The 27,111-nt window shown below is 42.4% G+C and overlaps 1 protein-coding gene across 3 annotated transcripts in view; it reads right to left on the minus strand.

The window, feature by feature from the left end:
• Positions 1 to 27,111, minus strand: part of LOC129110538 (microtubule-associated protein 4) — a 105,257-nt gene that overhangs the window by 37,901 nt on the left and 40,245 nt on the right. For 2 of the 3 annotated variants that reach the window (XM_054622627.1, XM_054622626.1), the window contains exons 4-7: positions 21,228 to 21,341; positions 19,905 to 19,991; positions 17,235 to 17,423; positions 12,853 to 14,289 (exon numbers count right to left, since the gene is read on the minus strand). In XM_054622627.1, the coding sequence (XP_054478602.1) occupies positions 12,853 to 14,289; positions 17,235 to 17,423; positions 19,905 to 19,991; positions 21,228 to 21,341 (1,827 nt within the window). The remainder of the gene's footprint in view (positions 1 to 12,852; positions 14,290 to 17,234; positions 17,424 to 19,904; positions 19,992 to 21,227; positions 21,342 to 27,111) is intronic. The other variant, XM_054622628.1, reaches the window with a different exon arrangement.

The following is a 27,111-nucleotide window of genomic DNA, read 5'->3' on the forward strand; positions in this document are numbered from 1 at the left end:
GATGCCCATGAACGTTGAGCAGCCGGTCCACTCGGGAGCTGTTAATGTGTTATTTATTGTCATCATTTCAAATTTGCATAAATAGTGACTACTTGAGAGAGTAGAGGGTGCCTCATTCATTTTCATTAATTAATGACATAATACCCATCGGCTCTACTATTCCCTATGAAGCAGCTGCCTTAGTTCATTATTCATAATGAATGAATCTGGCGCCCCTGGCCAAAATAGACATCTCTACTCCACCCATGGCAGTCTCTTTCTCTGTCACAGACGCACAAAAAAACAAAAAGCTCTGCCTGTCCACCAACAGTCTTTCTACTCCTCCTCCCGTCACCCTCATTATCCCAGAGGGCACGCATTCGGACAGTGGCACAGAGCGCTGGGCTCGGCTCCTAAAACTAAAAGCTAATTGGACGAGGAGCCATGCTGCGGAGGAAGAAATTTATCTACAGAATCAAGAACGACAAATGGGAAATGTGACATCCATACCTGATACCACTACTATCCTGGAGTTAATTATACCGGTAATTAAAAAAAAGAGAATTAACTATGTAGTTTTTGGTATTTAAGTGATGATTGAGGGCAGCTGGAAATTGGGCTAGTGCATAGTAATAAACAATCAGAAAATGATATCCAGGTATTATAACATATCTAAGCCACCTGAGAAAAAACAAATATAACTCTTTATTATCTTTTTAACAGGAACTACATGGGAGATATTTTTTGTGTTAAGTTAGGCTTGGTCAATCACTTCTATTTTCAAATTGTCCAATCGTGGTGACCTGAGATGTCAGATCTTATTGACGGGGGCGTAGCTCAGTGTCTGCCGGAGCTTTTTGCAAGCCATACAGTTAAAGTTACACAATAAACATTTATAGAAGAGTGTGAACATTCGATTTAAAATATCTAAACTTTAAAAAAGAAAATCAATATGAAAGCAATGTCTCCTCTATTCAAAAAATGGCTCCCTTTTTAAAGTCTGTTTGTCAGTGCCACAATATTATGTTCTGTTTAACATGTTTATCTTATCTCACAACATGTTTTTATCTAACGAAATATTCTGCATCAATCCATATTTGTTGGCATTTAGCCTTCCAAAAACTATACTTGCAGCAACAGGCTCCAATCTGTATTAATACAGCAGTCTACCAGCAATCTAACAGCATAAATAACATTTACATAATCACACTAACACCAACGCATATTTTACCCCATATAGGTTGATAACGTCATATGACCAACATTCGAAGCTTCATTAAAAAACCTCAATCATGCCTCCAATGTAAACATAATGGCATTGAATACAAGCCTATCCATAATGTTAACTCCTCTTATGGAGCTCAGAGCAAAGTTTTTGTGTGCAGGCATATGGAGAATCAGATGCAAATTAACTTGTCACTCGTGCGGATTAAAGGGACTCGGCAGGCGTACATGCCACTTGATCAGAAACCTCTCTGAATGCAATGTGGGACACAGATTCTACAGATTATTTTTTATAACATAGTACTTAGTTCTGAAAGTGAGTTGGTTAAAATCGATGTTGGATAAACCAATCGTCGCTGATCCTTTCAATCACCAACCGGCAGAAACCTTTGTTATGTTATTGTGCTTCAGCCCTGTGGTGTGTCAGAAGGGAGGGGGGGACTAGGTCACTGCTAACCTGCAGGTCCTGTTGTTTAGTGTTACTTTTCAAAGACAGTTCCCTGCTTGTGAAACAAAGTCAGCTCCATATTAAGCCTCAGGTGGCATTTCAATTCCATTTTAAGGATTAGTCAACCTGTGTCACAGCCAGACACTCATCCGGCAGTCGCAGGTTGAAAAAAACAAAACCTGCAGCACCAGGCGCTCTACCATCACTCCACCCGGCTCGCTCTCCTGAAGGCTGCTGGAAGATTATTTTCATACCAGTGACAGCTCAGTCATGTCATCCCATCTATCACCCTGCTCTTCTTTTTTAAAATACAGCTTTCAATTTTTACAGCAACCTGAAAATGGTGAAAGGGTCTCGAGACATCCAACTATAAAGCAAGGAATCTCTGTTTGTTCTTTTCTGTGTCCTTTGCAACCTCAAAAAACATCCATCAGATCTACTTCACACTTGGTGAGTGTATTGCTGGGGACCCAAGGATGTGCAGTGTCAAATTTGGAAATGAGACATAATTAAAAGGGCTTTTGCAGAGCCCTTTTGCTGCTGGATCCTGGATATACCAACGTTACCATGGAGCTCTTCCATACTTCCCTGTCATCAACAAGCGATGAGCGATTCTCGTCAACACCTTAAGCAGCACTTCCGTGGGCCAAGAAATTGTTCCCCTCCGAACAGGCAGGCGTTTCCGAAAAACACACTCCGACTAGACAAAACTAAGAACCAAGCCATCCGCCCGAACGAAAATAGCCCTCAGTCCGAACGGCCCCTGAGCAGCCATGCCCCCTGAGCGGCCATGCTGAAAGCAGCCATTCCGTGAGCCAAGCAATCGACCTGTTCCAAAATGGCCAAGCTCTTCAAACGGCCACGTGCTCCGAACCGTCAGTTGCACACCGCCAACGGGCCACTGCAGTACTCTCAATATAATTTGACACATACATGGCAGCAATTTCAATTTCCAATGTAGAATGTCTGATTGTGTAGAACTCAGCTCTGACTGTTCTTTGATGGCACTAAGTCCAACCATGTTTCATTCTTCTTCCTTCCCCCTCTCTCATCTTGGTACCCTGCTGCCTGTTGGTTTAAGACATCTCCATATTTCACAGACTGGTATAGAAATGCACCAGCGCCTGTCTTGTTTACTTGTTTTGCATAATTAAGATGGTGGAGGCTTTGCTGCAACTGACGGCCTCCCGCTGAGATATGTGATATGCAAAATCCCTTAACAGAAACCTAATACCACAAAAACCTAGACAGCAGCTGTGCCTCTTGTATCTGTTGCCACATTTTGTTAAGCGACTGCCTATATTGCTCCATGAGATTTCTGCTTCTTTGTGTTCCGATTTGTTTCCTCAGACTTCCAATTGTAAAAGAAGAGACGGACCTCAGCAGCAACAGTCTTTACTGCATTATTGTCATGGCAACATCAAATAACAACATACAGTACCAGCTGCCTAAAGGTCATTCCTGCTGGTAGAAAAAGATGCACACAAACACCATTTTACTCAACTTAAGTTTGAAGCACAACTTCCAAGTGGTTCACAAGCCAGTGGAGATTAAAGCAAGAACAAGGACACATAAAATCAAATAAAAAGTTGTTAAAATGTTCAACGACTCAAGAAAGAAGAAAATCCAGGAGCAAGATAATTTACATAGAACTTGGTGAAAAGGTCCCCAGATGACGGGTAAGCATTTCCAGATACTAAAGCTTTGGAACTGTTAGATCGTTATAAACTGGAGAAGTTCTTAGTCCCCCAGGAATATTGTTTCCTAAAGGCAGTTTGTTCCTTTGATCATTAGACTCTAGTTGTAAGTAAACAGGGATGAAACAGTGTAAAGCAACGTTGTGTTTTTATATAACAGGACAAATTAATTGAAAAAAGAATGGGTCCAAGTATACAGTGAGATTTTGGAGATGACATACAACATTGTTCTGTAAAACTATAAATCAAAAACTACAATTCATTTTTTTCCCAATAAATGTTGCTGATGCCCTCTGGCCTTTTGAGGCTCTTGTTGGTAGATTGTTTTTTCTTCACCTCTGATACAGTCCCTTACTGCCTGTTCTTGCTAAAGAATCTTGGTCGGTGATTCTGTCAAACAATTACATTTTAGACACTGTGGACATCCTACTAGCAGGTAACAATGAGATACTGGGTGATGATATTAATTACTATGAAACGCTTGTAAAATAACTGTTATTTGTCCATCCATCCATCCATCTTCCGTAACCGCTTATCCAGTTAAGGGTCGCGGGGGTGCTGGAGCCGATCTCAGCTGTCAATGGGCGAAGGCAGGGTACACCCTGGACAGGTCACCAGTCTGTCGCAGGGCTGATATATGGAGACAGACAACCATTCACACTCACATCCACACTTACGGGCAATTTAGAGTCTTCAATGAACCTTAGCTGCATGTCTTTGGACTGTGGGAGGAAGCCGGAGAACCCGGAGAGAACCCACACTGACACGGGGAGAACATGCAAACTCCACACAGAAGGTTGTCTGGCCCGGGAATTTTGTGTCCATTTCATAGTTGTGTGTGTGTGTCTCTATCGACAGAATCCGTACCATCAGCAAGTGTGCTGTCAATGTAGCGTCTCATTAACTCCAGCATCTGTTGCTGTTCCTAGGGCAACATAAAGATCCTTAGTCTCTATGGCAACGCCCTCCTCCCTGTGCTTTTCCCCGCTCTTATCCCTCCCCAAAGGCACTTCACGCGTCTATCTGTCAACCACTGGAAACTTGAAAATAACGTTTTGACCTTTATCAACATTTTTGTCTAGAATTTTAGTCTACAGCCGCCTTCATCTAGTTAAACTCAATAAGCAAATCTGTGTGTGACTGTTTCACAGTGAGGACATCAGGCTAAAGAAGTAAATTGACAAATTAAGATGCTGTTAATAGCTTCATTATCACCTAGAGACTTTCATCATGAATTGCCTAAAGTGTTGTTGTGAGTGTGTTAGTGTCCCTCCAATCAGAGCTTTTTCGCTCTGATTGCTCCAATGGACCCTTCCTCTAGCTCAGACCTGGGCATTGTACGGCCTTCTGACCGGCCCGCGAAAGATTACATGATAATTAGAAAATAAAACATATTTTCTAATTATCTTATGGGTGGACTAAAACCGCATTGCTTTTATTTTGAAGCCCATTTATTCTCACAGTGCACGCAATCGTGCACGTCAACTGTGCACGTGAAATGCGTGTGATTGACAACCTGTCTACCTTCCTTGTCACCCCTGAAAAATGCGAACATGTCGGCTCATGCCAAAAAGAGGAAAGTGGATGCCGAAAGCAGAACTTTCAAACAAATATGGACTACTAATGTTTCTTTACTGAAGTCAAGGGTAAACCTGTGTGTTTGGTTTGTGGGGAGCATGTCGCCTGTTTAAAGAGGACAGTCTGAAACGGCATTACGAGACGAAACATGCCGAGAAATACAAACACTTGACTGAAACGAGCGCGGACATCAACGGATTTACTAGCAAAGCTATATAACAAGTGAAATGGGACACTTGATCCTTTTCTTTTTTTCTGCACAGTAAAAAAAAGAACTGAAGAACAGTAAAATGTGGAAATATAACAAGTGAAATGGGACACTTTGCACAGTTCTGAAAACATTAAATGTTTAATATAGGCATGTAAAGTCAAAAAAGGCTACAAAACTGGGACACTTTTCTTTACACAGTTACACAGTTCAGTGACATGTCTTGTTTATTTTGGCTACAAAGATGATGTGATGTCTTTAGAAAGCTAAGAAAATCCTTGTTTCAATAGTATATGAAACTCAAAATGCCCTTTGTTATTAATGTGACTGAAAATGAGTCAAATGTTTCACATTTTGTTTATCATTTTGGAAATTCTATTTGAATAAATGATATTTTTGAAAGCTAACCTCACCTTTTATTTGCCAAATAATAACATACACTCTTACCAGCGGTCAAAACAATGCCATTTACTGCTTTTTATATAGAAATAAAATGTATATTATGCATAATTGAGTTCGGCATTTTGGCCCGGCCCTCCAAAATATTTTCAGTTGCTCATTTGGCCCCCTGGGAAAAATAATTGCCCACCCCTGCTCTAGCTGCTGAGGCATGAAGGTCAAGCAGTGCTTTTAAAAGCTGTAAAAGCTTCCGGTGAAGCGTCCGTCATGTGAATTCCCTCTGTTATGCGGTGGTGGAACAAAATATTGCTACTCCCGCCCTTAAATAATTATTGTTCACTTGTTTTCAATATCTGAAACACTAACGCTGTTGTTTTTTCAGTGCGCCCCTCTGTGATCTCTATAAACAGATATCAGCACAAGATTTTGGTACTGGAAGCGTTCTGGTCCTCCGCTTGTAGTCGGAGAACTGTTGACCAATCACGCTTGAGCAGGCTTTAGTCGCAAGCGGGTATTCAGTCAGTGTGGAGAGCAAAAGAGGCGGAGCATATTGGCTTAAATGCAACCTTGGAACCCATTGGCTAGCCTGTGACGACGATTTGGCATTCTGTTAGCTAAAAAATAAACTGTTAACTGATTGTTAACTGAGTACTTGTGACACAAATCTCAACGTCAGTTGTGGCGTCTCAAGTTGCTAACTGGACTGCAAACGACTGCAACGACTGTCGCAATGGAGAGGATATCTTGGCCCGGATACCCGTTGGCTACACCCGAACCTCAGAAACATTAACCGTTGTCCCCAGAAGCTGAATCGCAATCAGTCCAATAGCCAATGGGTTCCGGCTTTGGCCCTTCTGTAATGAATCATATGCATTTGTTTGTTTCCTGCCACTCAAGCTTGCTTGTCTGTTTCTTTCCATGCTTCTGCCATTCTCATATGGACATCCTTCTGCCTCCTGCCGTTAAGTTTTTTTAAAGTCTCTTGGTCAGTCTGAAGTCAACCCCTTGGCGGACGGCTAGGCCTGCTTTCGTCTTCCCATCTTTTTTTATTTATTAATATTTAATAGAAGCTGAATACGTAATAGACAATCTCTATAATGATATCACACATAAAACTCTCGTGGTATGTACACAGTAGGGTTTAGATGAATATAACTGGCTGAAAAATCAAGTGTCAAGTGACTGTTCTTCAACATATTTAACACACATTTAGGGTTTCTTCAAAGTTGACATTTTGGATTTATCTGGCAGGACACTGAAAACATACTGTAAAGTAAAGACCTACTTGTTTGCTTACCTGCTGCCTCAGCAACGCTGAGAACATCAAGTCTCTATACTTAATTGGAAATCAGGTCAACTTCTTTTTCAGGAGGAAAGGTTGTAGAAGAGCACAAAGGAGATTAATTATATGTATATAGTCTATACAGATGTGTGGTATGGAGTGCTTGCAAAGTCATATTTAGTTTGGAGTATTTTTCTGGCAAAGGGGCCTCTTATCGGGCGTATAATTGGAAACAGAAATGATTTTCGAAGATTATTTAATTACTGTTGAAGCATAGAGCTGGTAATGGCTATTTCACTATTGTTTTTACGTGAGGAAAACCTTTGGTGTGTCTGGGAAATATAATAACTTCTCTGACTCGTGGTCTAATTCAGATGTATACTGATACATGGGAGGTACAGGTAGATGTGTTTGATTCTAATCTAATGTTGTGTAAGATAACATACATTTGCCCTTTCAGTAGAGATTGGTGTGGATCACTGAAAAAAAAACGTTGCAAACAACATTTGATGATTTAATGTTACTAATATCCTTTGTGGGTATATAGAAGGTAAAAAACATTTGTAAAAAAAATACAAAAATAGCCTTCATCCTCCCAATAAATCTACAAATATAACTGTGAATAAAACATGTTTGCTGCAAATTCAGAGCATGTAAGTCTGCCTGCAAACATTTTGTGACTTGAACTCACAATTTTTGTGAAATACAACTGCCTTTTTGAAAGGTTAATATCAAAATGTATTAAATGTTGAACACAGCCCCCACTGCCGGCCCGGAGCCATCTCTCTATGGGTTCAATCTGTTGCTGAAGCACGGTACACCTTCTGAAAACAGTGACTCATGTTCTTGTCCCACAGTTAGCTGTTGTCGTTTCCAATGGCGCCAACGAGGCGAAAACCCAACACTTCCCCCAAAGCCGTCACAAGCCATCAGCTCACCCCTGTTGAGTGATTGGACCATACTGTACAAATGTCCCTTCTGGGCTTCCATCTAACAGCCTGCTCCCCAATGAAATGTGCCCAAACTACAGCGAAAAGCACTATGTGGTAAAAATAGACCGCTGCTACAGTGTGTTCATGCATGCCTGCCTCTTGAGGATTTGTGTTCGTCCTCGAATAGTTTGATGACTCAGATGTGTACAGTATGTATGTGTCTGTGCAGGGAGGCATATTTGTGGACTTTATACTGGCTGGCACCTGTGTTTTAGTTCTGTCTGAGAGAGAAGGAGTAGTGATGGTGCTAGGTGGCCTGAATGCCTTCCTGGTTAAGTTGGTGCCACATACATTTTTTTATTTATTGAATTATTAAGTTTAGAGGAGAAAAAGTCGTATCAGGAAAATAAATCATTATCAATTAAAGCAACTTCCATGAACAGCAAAAATAGCTGCAATCAAAACAATAACTATTATTACCTCACAAAGTGGTTATGTTGAATGCGTTAGCAAGCAATTAACTATATACATATACAGCAGACACAACTCATCATTACCATTCTGCTGGTAGTCCTGTTTGTGGCACCTGGCAAATGTAAGTCCAATATTAATTTTTAGTATTTTTTGGACTGAAGAGCTAGAATACATCTGGCTCTTCAGCTGCTAAATACTCAACTTTATTCACAAGCTGGTGGCTAACTTTGTCTCTCTGTGGTTTGGTGCTGAGCAGGTGGGTTTTTAGTGCTCACCGAAAACAGCTGCCTTCTGTTGGTGGAAACGAGGGTGAAGAGAACGGTGAGACTGAACCAAAAGAGTATACATCGGGGTGTAAAATGAAGCAATGAGCCGAACAACGCTAAATCGTTCTATGGAACTTAGAGAGAACAGAGTCTGAAGAAATATTCCTTATGGGGCTACGCATGTGACCTCTTTTACATAACACTTAATCATTTGATTTGAATACTGTGTAATGAGGATTACCGCCTTGTGGTTGTGTCCTTCCGCCAACCAGTCAAGTTGCAGTTTATATCCATGCCTAATGCCATATTTTTATGGGTTATAGACAAAGACGTGTTTTGTGAGGTCCCAGTAAACTTGAACTGACCACTAAATTGTAATCAGTTCATCCTTGAGTCTGAGTGAAGGTTTGTGTCAAATTGGAAGATATTCACTCAAGGTGTTCCTGAGATATCACATTCACTAGAATTTGACGGATGGATGGACGGACAGTCCAAAATATATATGTCAATAATGTCGTGGAGGCAAAAAAATATCAACTGGTTCAGCTACAAGTCTATTTTATGTCATTTTAGTCAACAGAACCACTGGACTAGAAGTTGTAGTCAATGCACAGTGCATTATTAATATGCACTCTTCAATGTGTGGGCGATGCACGCAGACTTACATCCAGTTCAAGAATGTGTAGGTGGATGTCGTGTGCAGTCAGAAGGGTACACTTTTTACTCTGGGTTGTCTATTATTTACATCACAGGGACGTCATGAAATAAATGAGATAGAAAACCATGCACAATATAATTTTTCTAGATCTAAAAAAATTAATAATAATAATAATAATACTAGGTGCTGGATCGGCTTCAGTTGGTAGCTTCCTGGCTTTTTCTTTAAACCGAAACGCTTGTATGTTCCCTCACCCTTGTCCACATTGGTCTATATATCTCCCTCTTAAGTTTTCTATCAAGGCTCAGTACTTCTATGAACCTCCCTCTATGTTTTATCCTCAGTGTTTAAAACATCACCCTCCCTAAGGTTTACATCGTTCTCCATCTCCATCTGGGCTCCTCCCTCTCGCTTTTACTCCTGTACATTACATTACATTACAGTCATTTAGCAGACGCTTTTATCCAAAGCGACTTACAATCAGTACCTCAAAGCTTATATTACATATCATTACATATCATTACATATCATTCACCCATTCAAACACTGATGACAGGGCTACCATGCAAGGTGCCACCATCAGACTCTAACATTCATACAACATCCAGTCAACACCGATGGCAAAGCCTTCGGGAGCAACCGAAGGCTTTACATCTCTCTACCATTACAAGAAGGATTTATAAATAATCCTCATCCATTCCCTCTCAGCATTATTTTCAATTCTTCATATTCCTTTATCAATCCCACAAGTCTTCCTCCTCGCCTCACCTTTATCCTTTGCCTCTCACATGTTTCGGAAGCATCTGAAAGACTTTCTGTGTTTCAAACTCGAATTTATTATGGATTTAGCTTTGTATTTTGTCCTGTATGTCTACCCCCCTCTTCCTCGCTGTACTGTACTCCCCTGTCAGTAACCCCCTAAAGCGTCGCTCTTTATTGTGCTCCACATGGCTTCTTATCTTTTGTACAAGGCTTAAATACCACTCTTGGTGACAGAGACCCACCCCTGGACACTGACAAAAGGTCTCATTACACAGAGGGTAAGGCAGAGCCAGCTGCACTCTTTCCTGCTCTTTCTATGTACACACATTTATCCAAGCGCACAAACACACATAACGTACCCCAAAATCCAGACAACGTCAAATCTGATAAAGGACATTTACTTTACACCCACAAAGCTGCAATGTATTTTTATCCATGGGACATGGAAGTGGCAACAACACTCAACGTTCTTGCGGAAGGCATGGATCAAAGCTGCTTAATAGTCATGTTTGACACTCTGCTGTTCCTGTGGAGAGCTGAAGGCTTGCTCAGTCCTCGTTAAAGCCTCCAACGGGAGGAAGAGAGAGGAAGCGTTGAGAGGAAAGACAAGGAAATGATTCCACTGGAACTCTGCATTTCAATAAATCCCAGCAACACACACACACTCATGGATATACACAAACACACAACGCCGAAATGCACTTGCAAATACACTGAACATACACAGGCATATACAGGTTACATCCACACGTCATCCCACACATTAAAGCACAAAGTGTCGATATATTCTATTTTTGGTTTCCCATCTGCGACTGATGTTAGACCTTTTTATTTCCGAGAAAACTCTTCTTCTAAACGAGTAACAAAGAAACTAATTAATTCTACCCCTAAACAAAAGCTGGACAGGACACGGATCAACAGCTCCCTTTAGACTCTCTCTTGGATCTTTTAACTCTGATTATAATCAATCGACACCCACAAGTCAAACTGTTCTATTTTTAACCACTTATCTGCGGCATTAACATTATTATTCCCCAGTCTGCTGAAACTTCTTCTTAATGAGTCACACTGCTACAAAACTAGCAAGGTGGCCATGATATCCTTCTCCTTGCTCCTCCCTGTAGATCCCAAAGGCATACCCAGGCCAGACGGAATATTTAATTCCTCCAGCATGCTTTGAGTTTGCCCCTGGGTCTTCTCCTAAATAGCAGTGCCGTAACAAAACATATCCGTGCCCCAAAATACAACTTAAAGGCACAATGAGGAGCATTTTGTCGGTTGCAGTTTCTAACATTCAAAGTTGGCCCGTCCTCCCGGTTCAACCCAGCACCCAGGAAGAGTGATGCCGATCAAGTGATGCCATGGGCCCAAAAATACTTTTTCCCATTGACTTACATTGGGAGAGAAACGTCCGTTACTCAGCCGATTTTATTTTTTTTTTTAGGTAAATACACTTCCCAGTGCGAACACATGAATAGCCCTTATTTAAATCATTAGGTTTCTAAAAGTTGTGAAATACACTGCAGTTTTTTTCCTCCCTTCGTTCGTGATAATGAAATCCTACTCCTGGTGCCTTTAAGTAGATCTTTTTTAATGCAAATCCTTCCGAAGCTCCTCCTGAATTGCTGAGCTTCTAACCCAAAAATGCCCCCCAAAATTAACCTGAAAATGAAAAAATCTGCAAAGAATGCATTTGAGTCTATGGAGCACAGCAGGTTTGTTGTAGGAACCTAGTCGGAACTGGCCTAGGCTACGCTATGACTGGCCAGTCTTAGTAGAGAGGCAGGACTTAGCAAAGGGCCAATTTCATTCTGTTCATCATCTACTAAAGTTCATGATCATACGTAAGGGTTGGAAACAAAGTGTCACAACAGAAGTGAAGCAACACACCAAGAGGACAACATCATCTGAAAAAGTATAGATGCCATCTTAACGTCACCAAAAAGACACTCCTTTGCTTTCAAATAATAACCATAAAATTAAAAAACAGGATTTTGCACCAAAGTAGCACTCACCTGTATACATCTTCTGTCCATCATTCTATACTCGTTTACATGACTAGTCTCAATAGTGTTGCATAACAAAAATACAACAAAGCCACGAGAAATTAAAATAGGACTCACCTATGATGGAAGAGCAGCCAAGTCGTCACAGAACATGGAAGTAAAATCGACAAAAACAACAATTACCATTTGATGCATTTTAAAAGTTATGTCTACTTAGGAGACACACCAGAATGTGAACTGTTGATGAGTAACAACAAAGGGAGTGTTAACATGACACAACAAAACGTTTTCCTTCAACATCCTTTTCTAGGAGAAGTTGATAAGAAACAGGCGACTAGTGAGAAAAACCTTGTTAATTGGACACACGAGAGAGGACATAGAGTGACACCTAACCCCTGGGTGAAAAGGAAACAGAGCATGATTACAGTGTTAACACATCACCTGGACAAAAGAGAGAAAGAGAAGGTTGGTTTTGATTGGGTGAAGGTGTCTAGTGGTGTCGCTAAGGAGAAAGACCCCGTGATTGGTTAGTAGCACACCTGTCAACAGCAACACGGTTAATTATGAGAGAACATCCCAGCAGTGCATCATCGGAACATGAGATACTCTCAGATTAGAGTCAAGCCATTCCACAGCTTAAATTGGTCAACACTTGAGCCCATGCATTAGTCACTCAGAAACAGTTTAAAAGCCCCAGCCAGGTTTATAGACAAATGTGACCATGCAAGGGTTTGATAATTCATCTAACCCCTAAGTTGGTAATGAGTAAAAGACACCCAAGCAACCGATCCTGCCCAAAATTGCATTTGAATTTGGTTGCAAATTTCTGAAAGACTCAAGCTGGATGAAAACGCCATGCATGACAATTAACCATTCGTGTATGATTTTTAGTTACTCTATGATTAACTTCTATTTTGTCCAGCGCTGACTGCAACCAACCTTCGATGATGGGGGGAACTGGAGGGACCACGGCTGGTTCTTCCATGGAATCAGCAAAGCTGGGAAAGAAGGGCTTAGCTGTAGGGTTAAGACCAGATCCTGGGCTTGCCGCTTGAGGGGAGGAGGGGCTGATGTCTGGGGCTGCTTCTGGAGGGAAATTCTTTGTACCTGGTGAGGTGGGACTCTTTGCAGAGGAGGAGGAAGATGAAGAACGAGACTTCTTGGGTTGCTTCTGGCCTGATTTAGCATCTTTGTGCTCTTTGGGCTGAAATTCCTGCGCTGTGGTTTTGGGGGAGCGGAGAGGGGCTGGGCTAGGAGTGTCAAAGGACAGCCCTAGGGTTACAGGATGACCTGAAGCGCTCATGTCGCTGAAGTCAAATAGCTCGCTGTTGCTGCTCATGTTGGAGTCGTTTAGGAGCCATGAAGCATCTGAGGGTGAGAGAGGTGGGGCTGAGGCTAACACCTCGCCTTTTGGGGAAAGGCCTGGGCTTGGCTGGGAGGCGGGGCTGAAAGCAGAGGTGTCTCCCTCAGGCATGCCACGCACACAAGACCCTTGGAGGGAACTTGTGTTGTCAAACATACCGCTGTCGACCATGTCACCACTGGGTGAAAAGACCTGGCTGCTGTTGCCTAAGCTTGCATTTTCAGTATCCATCAGGAGGTCAAATGGATCACCAGGGCTAGGAGCCATGGGGAAAGGGCTTATTGTTGCACTGTTGGTGGTGGAGGGCATGGTGAACGGAGCTGCTGTGGCTTTCAGCTCGCTGTTCAGGACCAGTGGGTTGATGGAAGCAGCTGTTGGGGAGAATAGGTCCTGGGACAGGGGTGAAGGGACCAGGCCTTCTTCGGTGTAGACCTCCTTTTTCCAGGGGCTCTGGCTGGCGTCCATGTCTGCAAGCGAGGCCTCCATTTTTTCCTGAACAGAACTCCCCACATCCATCAAAACCTCCTCTGTGATTTGAGAGGTTGCTGCAGCCGAAGGGACGAATGGTTCTGCCGTCACTCCCCACTCCTCTGGAAGCTTCTTCCTGCTCTTACCCTTCTTACCCCGGCCTCCACTCTTCCCAATTTGCTCCTCCCAGCCACCGTCTCCTCTATCCCGCCTTGGACCAATCCTGTTGTAGAACTCGTCTGTTGGGGGAGTGTTTTCTCCCTGCACCTCAGGGTGATCCCTGCTCTCGATGTGCTCATAAGATCCCTCATCTTTCTGTCGCCTTTTCTTCTTCTTTTTCTGTTTTCGGTCTGAACCTTCTGCCTCCCTTTCGTCGCCCCCAGCGTAGGCGGTGCTCTCCCGGCTAGGCCAACTGTCGGGTGGGTCGTCAGGGCTGACTGCGAGATGGCCTGCGTGGCGACTGATCACCGTGGAAACGCTGGGGCTGAAAGGGAGGTCTGTGGGTAGGCAGCCAGCCTCGTCTGGCCAGCTGTCACCCAAGGCACCTTGTTGTGGGTGAAGAGGGGAGAGTTTAAAGTTGGAGGAGACAGGTATGTGTATATAAATTGGTTCCATTAGTCTAATTCAAACAGAACATAACTGAGAAACTTGTATCAGACAAAGAGGCAAAAACAATATAATAAAGAAGATTATCACACTGATATCTTTGTTGAAAATGATTTTTTGTTGGAGAATTTTAAATTATAGTAGCTATTATAGAAATTTGTTATTGGCTGAGATGGTGGGAAGGCTGAGAAGATGAAAAAATGGATCAGACACAGCATGGGAACATCTGGAGGAATTCAATCCAAGTTCAGAGGCGGTGTATGTTGTTCCAGCAAGCTAAGCCTTAATCACTACAATCTTTGTAGATAGGAATCTGTCATACTTAAGTCAAATAAGGAAATGTGTGTGTTTTGTTTATCAAAACATTTACCAGATATATAGTCTTAAAAAATCCTCCCGTGTCAATGCTGAGTGAATGAATACTTGGGGCAATGAGGATACACATTCACACACAAAGATACTGGGGAGTAATACATTAAATGATATAGATGAGTGGTACATTTGGGTGGCTGACTCACGCAGCCTCTGGGTCTAGAACGGTGCATGCTTACGCTCAAACTATTAAGCAGCAAAAGAGCTCCGTTTGAAATCAAAACAGAGAGCGAGAGTCAGGTGTGCATTTATGTGCAGATCTTAAGTACATGTACATTGTTCCAATGTACACGGAGACAAACCCACACAAACAAAAAGACTGCTTAATGGTCCCATTGAAAAGGAGGTCAATTACAGGCAACCGTGTTGTAACTAAAACAGCTTGGGTTTTGAGACGAGAGGGAATGAAGGTAGAGGGGAAATTGCCCACTGAGGGTTGTTCTGCTACTTTGGCCCAGTTTGTTTTCTAGTTTTCAGTTATATATAAATATACACACATACACACCCATACAGAAGATGAGCTAAAGTGGAGCAGCTGTCAGGCCCCATATAGTACAGTTACTCTCTGGAGGGCTATATTTCATATTAACAAACCCCTGACAGAACTCTCCTCTCTATACTGTATGTGCAGTAATTGGGAGAGTCAGAAAAAGACATCAGATAAATAGAACAGCATGACTTTAATACACACGCACACGCACACACACACACACACACACACACACACACACACACACACACACACACACACACACACACACACACACGGCACGCTGTCTTACAGTGTATTTCAGCGTGGCGGTAAGGGGTTAACAAGCGCCAGTAGTCTGCATTTTCTATTGCTTCACCACCTGTTACACATTGATCAAAGAGTTTGTGAATGAATCATCGCTGTGAGTCAAGCTGTGGCTCTGCTAGCTGCAGTTAAACTGAAGCACTGCTCTGGTGTAATGATTTCAGCATCCCTGCTGTTGTTTTGGTTTGTGGTGGTTTTCTTTAGCAGTGAAAATGTCCTCAATATAGCAAAGTATTGGCACCAATACTGACCTCACCTAGTGCATCTGGAGAAAGGAGAAAACCGTTAGATCGGTGCCTGATTAAAGCTGTCCGGTGGCTCAATAAGACCAACCAGCAATCAAAAGAAAATTGCATAAATAATTTCAGCTAAAATGATACACTCAGAGCCGCACATTGTTGACAATGACATTACATTCGTAGTATTGACGTCAATCTCACTCCCCTTAAACTTTTTTTATTTTTCACCCATCCTTTATTATTAGTGACCTGCCTTCATTTATTCCATCTGGCAATTATTAATAGAGACCCTGTCATTATTTGAATACCCGCTTTTATTTGAGAGTCAACAGGATATCATGAGATTGCTTTACCCAGGAACTGTCCTTTAAGAAAATAAAGACATAGTGATTAAGGTTTGAATTAGTTTCAACACCCATGACCCTTCAGTTTTGGGGTCCTAAAAGAGGAGCAGGCCCCGTTCTTTAAGACATCTTTGCACAGTTCATGGTTATTTGGTAGCAAGAAAACTAATGGCTGTGTCATCACCAAATAAAGGCCAAACCACTTTGATATTTCTCCCCCTGCTCTTAAGGTTTGCATTGTAGTGTGAGCCTCTGCAGATGACGCAAGCTCCAAGCATGCACGACCAAGCGCCGCAACTACTATGTGCACCACAAACTGGTGATTATGCCATTTTCTGGTGCACGCACCTTGCAACCAGCTTCACCGGCGAGTATAAAAATAAGCTTAATTTAGTACAGAGACACAGTGGGGCTGCATGTTGTGTAGCAGTGCACCATGGGGCTCAAATTAGTTGTTTTACTGCTCACATGAAATGTCAGCATGGCGCTACTAGCTGACACTAGCTACAGCCTGGTGGCAACGCTCTCTAGGATCAGAGATCCTCTCTGTGGGAGAAACACACACACACACACACACACACACACACACACACACACACACACACACACACACACACACACACACACACACACACACACACACACACACACACACACACACACACACACACACACAGCATATGACTGGAAGCCATGGGAAGATGGCAGACCCTACACATGTCAGCATCAGATGTGCAATGACCTTGAGCTGGATGACTTACACACATCGGAGCCGGTGTGTGTGTGTGTGTGTGTGTGTGTGTGTGTGTGTGTGTGTGTGTGTGTGTGTGTGTGTGTTTTTTTTGTGTGAGTGAGGAGGAAGCTATAGAAAAGCAAAGACAGACAGCTGCTCTGTGTACTGCACCCCTCTGTGGAACGAATGAGACGGTGCAGCAGAGGGCACATATATGTTACATTACACTATACAGTTATCATTTGGAGTTATTGCATTGGGTGAAGTGATGTAAACACCTTGTGATTCAAGAACTCTAGGATGCAATGAAGAATTACATTACATTAGTTTAAATAACAACATTTGGCAGATATGACAGAGGTCTAGCAATCAACACTTTGGTATGTGATTTTTTTTTTACCTGCTGACAGATCCAGAGGGCTGCGAGGAGTCTGGGGTTCAGGCAGCATGGGGCTGTGCTCTGTAGGGGCTTCTGAACCCGCTGCTGGTGTGGCATGCTGGGGTTCTGCTAAACTCTGGATCATCTCTGCTGAGAGGGGTCCAGCACCCACCTCCACGTTGCCATCCATCCCTCCGGGCTGGGAGAAAGCTGACAATCAAAGGCAAGACGGACAGATCAGTCAGGGTCAGTGTTGTTATAGATGCACCAACAGTAACGCAAAGGCGGACAGTTTTTATTTATTTTAATGGAGAGCAATCTTTCCATGTAACGAATGTCAGCCAAGTGACTTAATGTAACAGTTTTCTTGACTCATAGGTAACCTTTCTCGTAGCCTGAAAAAGTGCAGTGTTCAGCTCTCTATTGGTTTAATCATCTCATTATGAACAGATCAAAGTACAGTACAGTACACTAGGGCTGTTCCTCGAATAAAGAAATTTGTAGTCGAGTAAGACTCTGGACTAATTGATAAGTTTAATTGACAAATCTTTAAAACTGTGTTTCTCCACAAAGAATCACACAAAAGCACCTGAAACATTGTGTCTACCAGAGATGTACTTATAAGTTTCTTGGAAATGAGTCATTAAGAATTTAGCAAAGGCATGCAAAAGGACTAATCGACTAAAGAAATCTTAGTGGGCTAAAAGCAAAACGACGTTGAATAACTGACAAAGAGAGGCCGCCCTACTGTAGACTGATAAAGCAAGAGAAAATGAAGAAGAGGGAACAAAACTAAATAAAAGAGAGAGAAAGAAAGCCAAAGAGGGCCAAGTAAGATATGAAAAAACTCAGTTGCACAAATAAACAGTTGGCATTGTAGGTTTCTGCAAAACATGATATGATATGTTTTATATCAGCATTTCTACATAGATGTACTGTAGCCTATAGCAATGTTAAAGTGTTCTTACCGCTCAGGCCAATTTGGTGTTTCAAATCTGCCTTCTCAATTTAGTTTAGGTTAAGGCAGCAGGACTACTTGGTTAGGATTAGATGTTTTTTTTGGGGGGGGGATTAAAACAAACATGATCCGGTAGAATAATTAGCTCAATTGAAACGTTACAGACAGTCCAGCTTTGTAATACTGAAACATCATTTTTAGAAGACGGGAAGAAAAAGACGCAGCAGGCAGAATGACTCTGTCAAAAAACAACACATACTACTATTTACATGGCTCCTGGAGGTACTCTGTCTGTGTGAGTGTGTATGTGGCCTCAACATGTACAGTATGAGTGAGATTAGTAATATGTGTTTATATACACATGAATGAGTGAGATGAGTCAAGACATGAGGGTGTGGTGTGTAAGCTAAATTGGTGGAAATTGGGGTTATTTTGTAGGAATTCATGGAAGTGTCACCTGTATGTGTATTTTAATAGGAATATGTGTGTTTGTGTGTGTGTATGTGTTAGTAAGAGAGAGAGAGCAAAAGAAATGTGTGTGTTCAAGCCGGGAGCAGTAATTCCGAGACGACAGGTCTCATTAGGGCAACAGTGAGAGCTGGGTATGCAGAGGTTGGCATGGTGAAAGGCATAGCTCAGCCTCATAGCTGACACTGTGTGTGTGTGTGTGTGTGTGTGTGTGTGCATGTGTGTGTCTCCGTGGAGTACCAGACACCAAGCTAGTGACAGCAGCTATAGCCCTGCGTGCAGGCTGACTCAGGGCCAGTTGTTGGACTGCAGATTGACAGCTTAAATGAGAGAGGTAATCTAAGGAGAGAGACATTTGGCTTGTAAAATACCATTACTTTGTTTTAACATTCCTCCATGGTGGAATGGGAAACTGTATGTGCAAAAAATGTCAGCCCCTTATCATAACATAGCATTTACCTAATCTAGAGAAACATTTATAAAAAAGGCCAATATGGAAAACTACAGAGTCTCGGAAGGGACATGGAGATAAAAATAATTGAAGAATGAAAAAAATAGAAAGATGTTTTCTTGTGGATGTTCTCTTTGGTAGGTTCAGCACCATGGTAACAACCACAACAAAGCGGCGCACACATTTTTGGGAAAGACCTCAAATATAAAGAAAAGTTTTGACCAGAAGTTTTATAACACTCAAAATATTTCTCAGGAGAATGAAAGCGCTTTTCGGGTAAACCCAAAAGTTTTTTGAGAGACCAAAATACGGCCACCATCTGTAGACTCTTAAAATCAAGAGCTATGCTAACTGGACTTATTAATATGCTTCTTCAAGGTTGGAGATCTTTGGTGGTACACTCTGCTGGTTGACTGTAGACCGTCAAACTACTCCAATATATGCACATATTATTTTTGCAGTACTCATCTCAAGCTAAACCCAGACAATGAGCAACATTTGAGGTAACAAGTAGAACGCATGAAGGAAGTTAAGATAATGTCAAGTGAGCTAGTGCCTTTGCCTAGTTTGGGTGTTGAAAATAATGGCTTTAAATACTTGTTTGTGGGGGAGTTGAGGGAGGGCAAATATTAATGTGTGTTTGAAAATGATTCATGTGTGACTATGCCATGTAAAAAAATTGAATGACATTTTAGCTAAGGTTTGTGACGCAACTTGTGGTTGCAAGTATGTCATCATTATTAGTACTGCTGTTATCAATAAAGCAGTAGAATTAGCATTAGTACTAATACAGCATCACAGTGTATCTGTATACCTGGAAAAGCTCCCATCCGGCCAGTATCCATCATTTGGGCAGGGCTGGTCTGAGAGCCGGCAGGATCTGAATAACCCGCCATGGAGGCTGGCAAGAGGGAGGAGAAGAAGAGAGGGAGTCGTGGAAGAACAGGGAGGGGAAGGGGAGGAGGGGGAGGAAAGAGAGGACAAGTGTGGGGGAAGAAGAAGTATAGGGAGAGAAATGAGAAAGAAGTAAAAATGGATTGAGTAAACAAAGGAGGGAAAAAAAGGAAGGAGAAGATGGAGTAGGAGGTGCATAATAGGTTGAGGTGGAGGTGGAATAATTTAGATCGGGTGAGGTGGAGGTGGACAATAGGGAGGGAGGACACAAGAAGAGAAAAGGTGTTGATGTCAGACGTTAATACATTTTAGCATATAAAAGTACCAGACCCACACAAACTGTCCATGACTGGATATCATAACTTTAGCATTCAAAAGTATTAATCATAACATAACGTAAAAAAAAAGTTAAGCAAAGAAAATAGAAACATATTATATACAGGCAACAGGTTTATAGACATATAAACCTGTTGCCTGTATATAATATGTTTCCTTTATCTCTAGTTTTGTTGTATATCTATATTACTTGTATTTGTCAACATACCAATACAATGAATTGTTATTCTGATAAAATGAAAAGATTATTCATTATTTTGATCTTGACCCTTGAGAATAGCTATGTCCCAGAGTTGTGATTGAGTTATTGTTTTGCAAGTTGCATTTTAAAGTCTCAAATCTTTGCTATGAAGTATGTATTAGGTCTTTAACTCTGTGTTTGAAGTAAAAAAACAAGTTTTTATTTTGTCTGGCGTGCACTGACAAATGCTCCTTTACTTTCTGCTCCTTGATATATATCAGGACCTTCAGAGTCAAGTTAATCAAGTCTGGAGTCCAAGTGAAGACACCAGTCTGTGTACCTGGGTCAAAGTCCAGTTGCGAGTCTCTATTTTGAGTAAGTCCAGTGCAAAGGCCCTAGACTCCTAACTCTGGTCTGACTTGAGTCTGAGTGAACCATCTATTGATTACTATATATTAGTTTAGATAGCATTGTTTAAGTTCTCTGTAATAAAACGCAATAATTCACAATGACTGGAAATAAAACTGGATATTATTAACCAATAAATCTGACTACTAATACACTCCTTCTTTGTTTATAATAAAACAATTAAAAAGGCATGTTAAGACATCATAGCCACCCAAAAACTATTTCTGCACTATAATGGAACCAATACCTTTTTTGATACATTCATAATTAATTTCACTTGTTAGTGTCTCTTTGGACTCATGAACTTGACCTTGGTACCTGATAGGAAGTCTGTAGCCAAGGCCTGCTGCTGGTCGGTCGAGCGTGGCCGCACCTCTCCCTGTGGCTCCGGGCGCAACGCTGACGCCGGCCCCCCAGTGGTCAGTTTACAACCTGCAACGACAACACGGATTATCAGAACAATCAGTCATCGCCTTCCTCTCTGATGAGGCTTTCACTGTACAACTGTGATTGTACTGACACCGGGCTACTGGAATCCCGCTCTGCTGAACACAAATCCGTGCCTGCTCAAAAAATGACTCACACGTGGGCATTTACAAAAGACAAACAGTTTAATCTCACCTGACCAATTTCCTCCTAAAATCCAGATATCCCAGTCCTACACAACTCAACATTCGGTGGTGTTTTTCTATGTGCTGCTCAGTGCCTCTGTCTGTCTCCTCTGCAGCCTCAGCTGGATCTGAGCTACTAACACTGAACCCCCAGTCACACACACACACACAAACGCCACACAAGGAGACACACGCACACAAACAAGAATGCGATCACACAGTCGGGGAGTCTGGGTTATGGTGTGACGTTTCCCTGTCTGTCTGGTTCAGGCCCCGCCAGCTTGCACCTCCTCGCACTCCTCGACCTCAGCCCTACTCACTCTCTCTCTCTCTCTCCACTCCGAAGTAGTCACCCTTCAACTCTTGTCTGCAACTGGGGGGGGGGGGTTCTTGGCCGGACCGCAGATTTGACGCGGCAGTTTGTGAGTGGAAGGTAAAAAATTTGAAGGAGGGAAAGAGGAGGAAATGCAGGAGAGAGGGTTTACACTCTCTAAAAGACAAGAGATGGAACAAAGAAATAATGGAGGGTCAGAAGGAAGGAAAAATGGATAGTAACAGGGAGGGAAAGAGGGGAGGGGAAGAGAGAAAGAGGGAGGCACCAATGGCAACCCTCTCCCAGCAGCGCTCACAGAGGGTGACAGTGAGGCAAGCAGACAGGACGCCACCCGAAGTCACCAAGGCTTCCACATATCAGACACACATGGGGGGCCGTGGTGGGGTGTGTCTGTCTGTCTCGACGGGAACGAAGGGAACACTCCGTCGGCAGGGTCACCGATTGATTCAAAAACACACCAGCGTCCTTATGGTCTCACATTTGTCTTTGTCTCACTCTGTCTCTCTGTGCCCTGGAAAAACACATTTGGGGAAATAACAGGAGATAAGATAATCCTTTATTAGTCCCGCAGCGGGGAAATTTGCAAGGAGACGTGCAAGGTCACGGTGGACTTCGAATGGGGTAAGAACTGAAGCAAGAACGTTGCAGGCTCCGCCGCTGTCCAAGGTGCTGAAACCATACTGAGCAGCTTTGAAAGGTCATACAAGGGCACTAGTAGAAAAAACCTCTCATGTCTCTAACTGTTTGCATTTTCTCCCGTTACCTAACCAATCTGTTTGACTCGGGTAGATCACAGTCGTATCTACAAGTGAGGCCATAGGGTGTTTTAGAAATGGGGGGGGTGGTGACGACAAGTAAGCCATCACTCAAAGAAAACATCTCTCAGGCAAAATTACCAGACAGATGCTTACTATGGTGGTACACTGTAAACCGATTTTAATAGGCTTGTACAGTACTTTAGTAGGTTTAATTATTCATATTTCTTCATCGGAATAATAACATTGTACTCTCCAGGTCAATCTCTGAGATCTAGGATCATGGTAACATTGCTACACTCCAACAGAGCCAGACAGACAGGCAGTGAGACAGTAACACAGGTTTTAAAGTGGACATGTCATGCTCCTTTCCAAGTTGATACTTGCATTTTGGGGTTTTTACAAGAACATGTTTATATGCTTTATGGTCCCATAAACACATTATCTTTCTTATACTCTCCGTCTGAATATACCTGTATGCACCGTCTTTCTTAAATGCTCCGTTTTGGCACCTGTCTCTTTAAGGGCAACTGTCTCGAAAGAACCCAGTCTGCTTTGATTGACTTGTGAGAAAAATGCGGTGCCTCTTTGCAAAGGTTGTCATGGGTGGAGATACTCAGAGGAGGGGGCAGTATATTCTAATGAGCCTGCATGTGACATAGGAAGGAGGGAGCCAAATCTGATTGGCTCATTGAATTACATGTTCCTGGATCTAGACAGCCAGCAAAAACTGACTGTCTTGTCTTATCTCACCGATTATTGGTTGGCAGGAACTTTAGATACTCAAATGTATGTGCTCAAGCCCTGAAAAAAAAGCCCACTTTAAATGGTCTCTTAGGTTTAAGTTTTTTCGAAGGGAAACAAAGATCAATGGAGAAAATCATTACCCAGACTGTTCATTGTAGAAATCCATCACAGTTACCGCCCCACTTCCTGACTCAACTTTGACCTTGGAGTTGTGTTCACACAGATTTCTTGGTTGTCATGGATACCTGTTGCACATGAGGAGTGGATAATATGCATGCATGCGGTTTCAAAGACACCACAAGGTGTTTAAAGTGACTTGAGTCTTTTGAAAAGAAAAGAAAAATACGTTATCTGTGCAGTCTACCAGTTGTAGCTGGAACCTTAAATATGTATGAAACTCCAAAACTGTGTTAGGTAGGTGGGGTGGTGTTGTAGGAAGTTTGACTTAAGGCAAGCCTCTGTCTCTTGCCCCGTTGGACTTTGCTGTGGCAATATTGCTACTTTTTCGCCATCTCAGCAATGACTTTGGAGTGTACAGTATTATTATAACTTATGGAAACTAGCTCTACAAAAGTAAGACCGACATTGTCAGAAACCAGAATGATCCTTTAAGTTTAAAAATGTTATCTTTCTCTCATGTTTACTGGAGCTTGCCGTTACCATCTGATCAGGCCGGATATAAAAAACCTGGTACATTTTGTGTCTGTCTGCAGTGAAACAATGGTAACTGGGACATTTGGCTCAGTAAATGCTATTGTACCTAAGGCCTTCTTCTAGCTCAGACACATTTTAGGGGGTTGAGTTCAGTCCACAAGGGGAAATTTCATGCTGAGTTACTCTCTACACACTGCGCCATTGGAGAACTGCTCAGCTTGAAAAAGCAAGGAAGACCAACTGTGAGGCACGAAATGTGTTTGTGTGTGTGATTTTTGGACCACGTCCTGTGAATTGTTCCTGGTAGGTGAGTCAAAGCCCAACAGGAGGCTGATTACAGCGTCACCACTCGTCAGGACTACTTAACCTCTAACACCTGTCTCCTTCCAGACCAGAAAAGATTGTCACTACTGGAATTCTGTTACAGTTTAATGTTGGACCTGTAAGATACAGTTCATATACAGTACAGCAACATCTAACTGTAAAACACTGAATCTCTGTCCGTTTGTAATAATAATAAAATAAAATGTATTTATTATATGTCTGTGTGTTTTTCTCATATCTCCAGAACCCTTCATCTGATCTCCTTCACATTTGGTGGGTGTATTTATGGGAACCCTGTGGAGTGCTTTGTCGAATTTGGACACATTCAATATGGTGGATATACTAACGATATAACCAAACTCTTCTTCACTTCCCCACAGCATAACCAGAACCATAAGCCCCGCTCCAAACAAGACAGCATTCCAACCAGCCACGCGCAACTATCAGTGTAAGCCAGGGGTGTCCAAACTACGGCCCGCGGGCCAACTGCGGCCCGCAGTCCATTTTTAATTGGACAGTTCATATACTTCTCATTGACTTCTATACAACCAGAGGAGTTGCCCCCTGCTGCACAGTAGAGAGAATGCAAGTTTTAAGACACTTCCGCATCGGTTTCACTCGGCAAAACTGGAGGTTTATATGATTCAGTTCATGCAAAAACCCAAAATGCATTGGCTATGTAACAGTGTAATATTGCTGCTATCATGCCTCGGATTCCGATGGGTGAAAAGAGTTGTCACTGACAGCACAGTATAGACACTTGCCTAAACTTGATTTTGAAAAATTTCCCTATGGCCTTAGCAATAGTAACATCTACCTAACTAGCATATGTAGCAACAGTAGTCCATGGCTTCGGCTCTCTCAGTAAATTTGCATGTTGCAGGGTTTCCTATAGAGCAATATGCCATTTTCCTGTTTCATGTTACTTCAGCATTAACATGGATGTCTGTGAACAATATATTAGCTAAAACATTGCTCGTGACAGATTTATAAAGCTTTAAATGCTCTTGAGGGTCAAACTCGCTGCCCTGAAGTGACCCTGATTATAGAAGTAGGAAACCAGGTGTTGACCTTGGCCTCTGAAAGGCAGTCAGTATCACAAGAGTGGGACCTCCACATCTACGAGTTAAATACCTTGTCGGATGTTTAGTGTGAAAACCAAATTTCTACATTATGTAAGAGCTGCTGCTGGGGGGGGGGGGGGGGGGAGTTGCTAACCTCATCATGAGGACAGAGTATGGCTAGACAGACTGGATCAGTTTGACGGATGAACTTTATAGTCGCAGAGGCATCTGAGGACACACACACACACACAAACACACACAACTCCTCTGCTGTAGCTGCACTAATGTGGACAAACAAATGCACATGCAGCCAGCATGCAAGAACAGAGAAAACCAAACAAACACACTCGTTATGAAAGATGGAAAGAGTGACGGAAAGACAGGCAGACACCACGGTTGGTGGACACCTGGCTGACCTGAAGGAATGAAATAGATAAATGTAGCCCAGAATGAACACATACACACACAAACATACACATACACACGCACACACCGTCTCAACCTAATATCCTACTGGACAGGTTGTGTAAGTGGCAATGAAGTGCTGTGAGGGTCGCTCTGAAGACAGGCAGCTGATTCAGGATCAGCAGAAGAGGTGGTGTAGGGGTCAGTGGAGGAGCGATGCCAGTCAAACTTTGTTTTGATGACATTCCCACTATCTGAAATACCACTCAAGCTGTAGTGCACATGGTATTCCTGTGGCATTTTCCCCAGCGAAGATATGCATGCGCTCCACAATGGTCGAGGTTAATAAACCAGATCAGACGTACATGCTGATTTATAAATCTGACGACCTTTTTATGCTAACATGTAGCCTATTCTTAAATACAAAAGCATCAGGGAAGATTTTCACAGTTACCAGATACTTATTGATTAGAATATTTTGCTGGTTTAATACCTTCCTCAGTCCATACCTTTGTCTATCTGAATCACGTTACCCATCTTTAGACTCCCAGGTCCTGTAAAACTTCTAACTGCGTAATAGTGAACTCAAACTGGACTCCAGCCGTTGACTTTCATGATTAAGCTCTGACTCAGCTAAAGCACATCCTTACGTCTCCTGTCTTACTCCATTCTTATGTTCTCTCACATGGCTGATAGCCTGTGGGCTAGTCGCTGTACTCCATATGACCTGACTTCAGCCGGCTCTTCTGGCCCACACCCCTCTCTCTGAGATGTAATAGATGAACCACGCTGGCTGGGTCAGGGTCTCTACAGGCCCAGGAGCATAAAGTAGAAATACTGCCTCATGGTGGTGCGCCTCCACCAACCATTTGAGTTTCAGTTTACAACCATGTCTTACCAAAGTGTCATCACCTCAACATTTTATACTATTTGACATTTGGGTGAAAGTGTTATGCAAGCCTGTTGTCTCTTTTTAATGTGATTTTTAATTAAGGTTTTGTTGTTATTTTCAACTTTTAGCTGTTTCGTTTTTTAATGAAGCAGCAAAAAGTTGAAAATTGTTTAAATAAGCATTAGAAATTCTGAGGCTAAAAACATGTTTTTTGTGAGGTTCCAGTGACCTTGACTTTTGAACCCCAAAATTGAATCAGTTCATCCTTGAGTACGGGTAAATTCGCCCACTTAGAAGAAATTCCCTCAAGGGGTTCCTGAGCTATTGCTCTCAAAATAATGTACCAGACGGACAAACATAATGGCTGCAACCACCGATGTCTCCAGCATGGAGTCATAACACATCAGCAGTTGAGT

This window comes from Anoplopoma fimbria, chromosome 21, assembly GCF_027596085.1.
Source record: "Anoplopoma fimbria isolate UVic2021 breed Golden Eagle Sablefish chromosome 21, Afim_UVic_2022, whole genome shotgun sequence".
In the NCBI taxonomy this organism is placed as follows: domain Eukaryota; kingdom Metazoa; phylum Chordata; class Actinopteri; order Perciformes; family Anoplopomatidae; genus Anoplopoma; species Anoplopoma fimbria.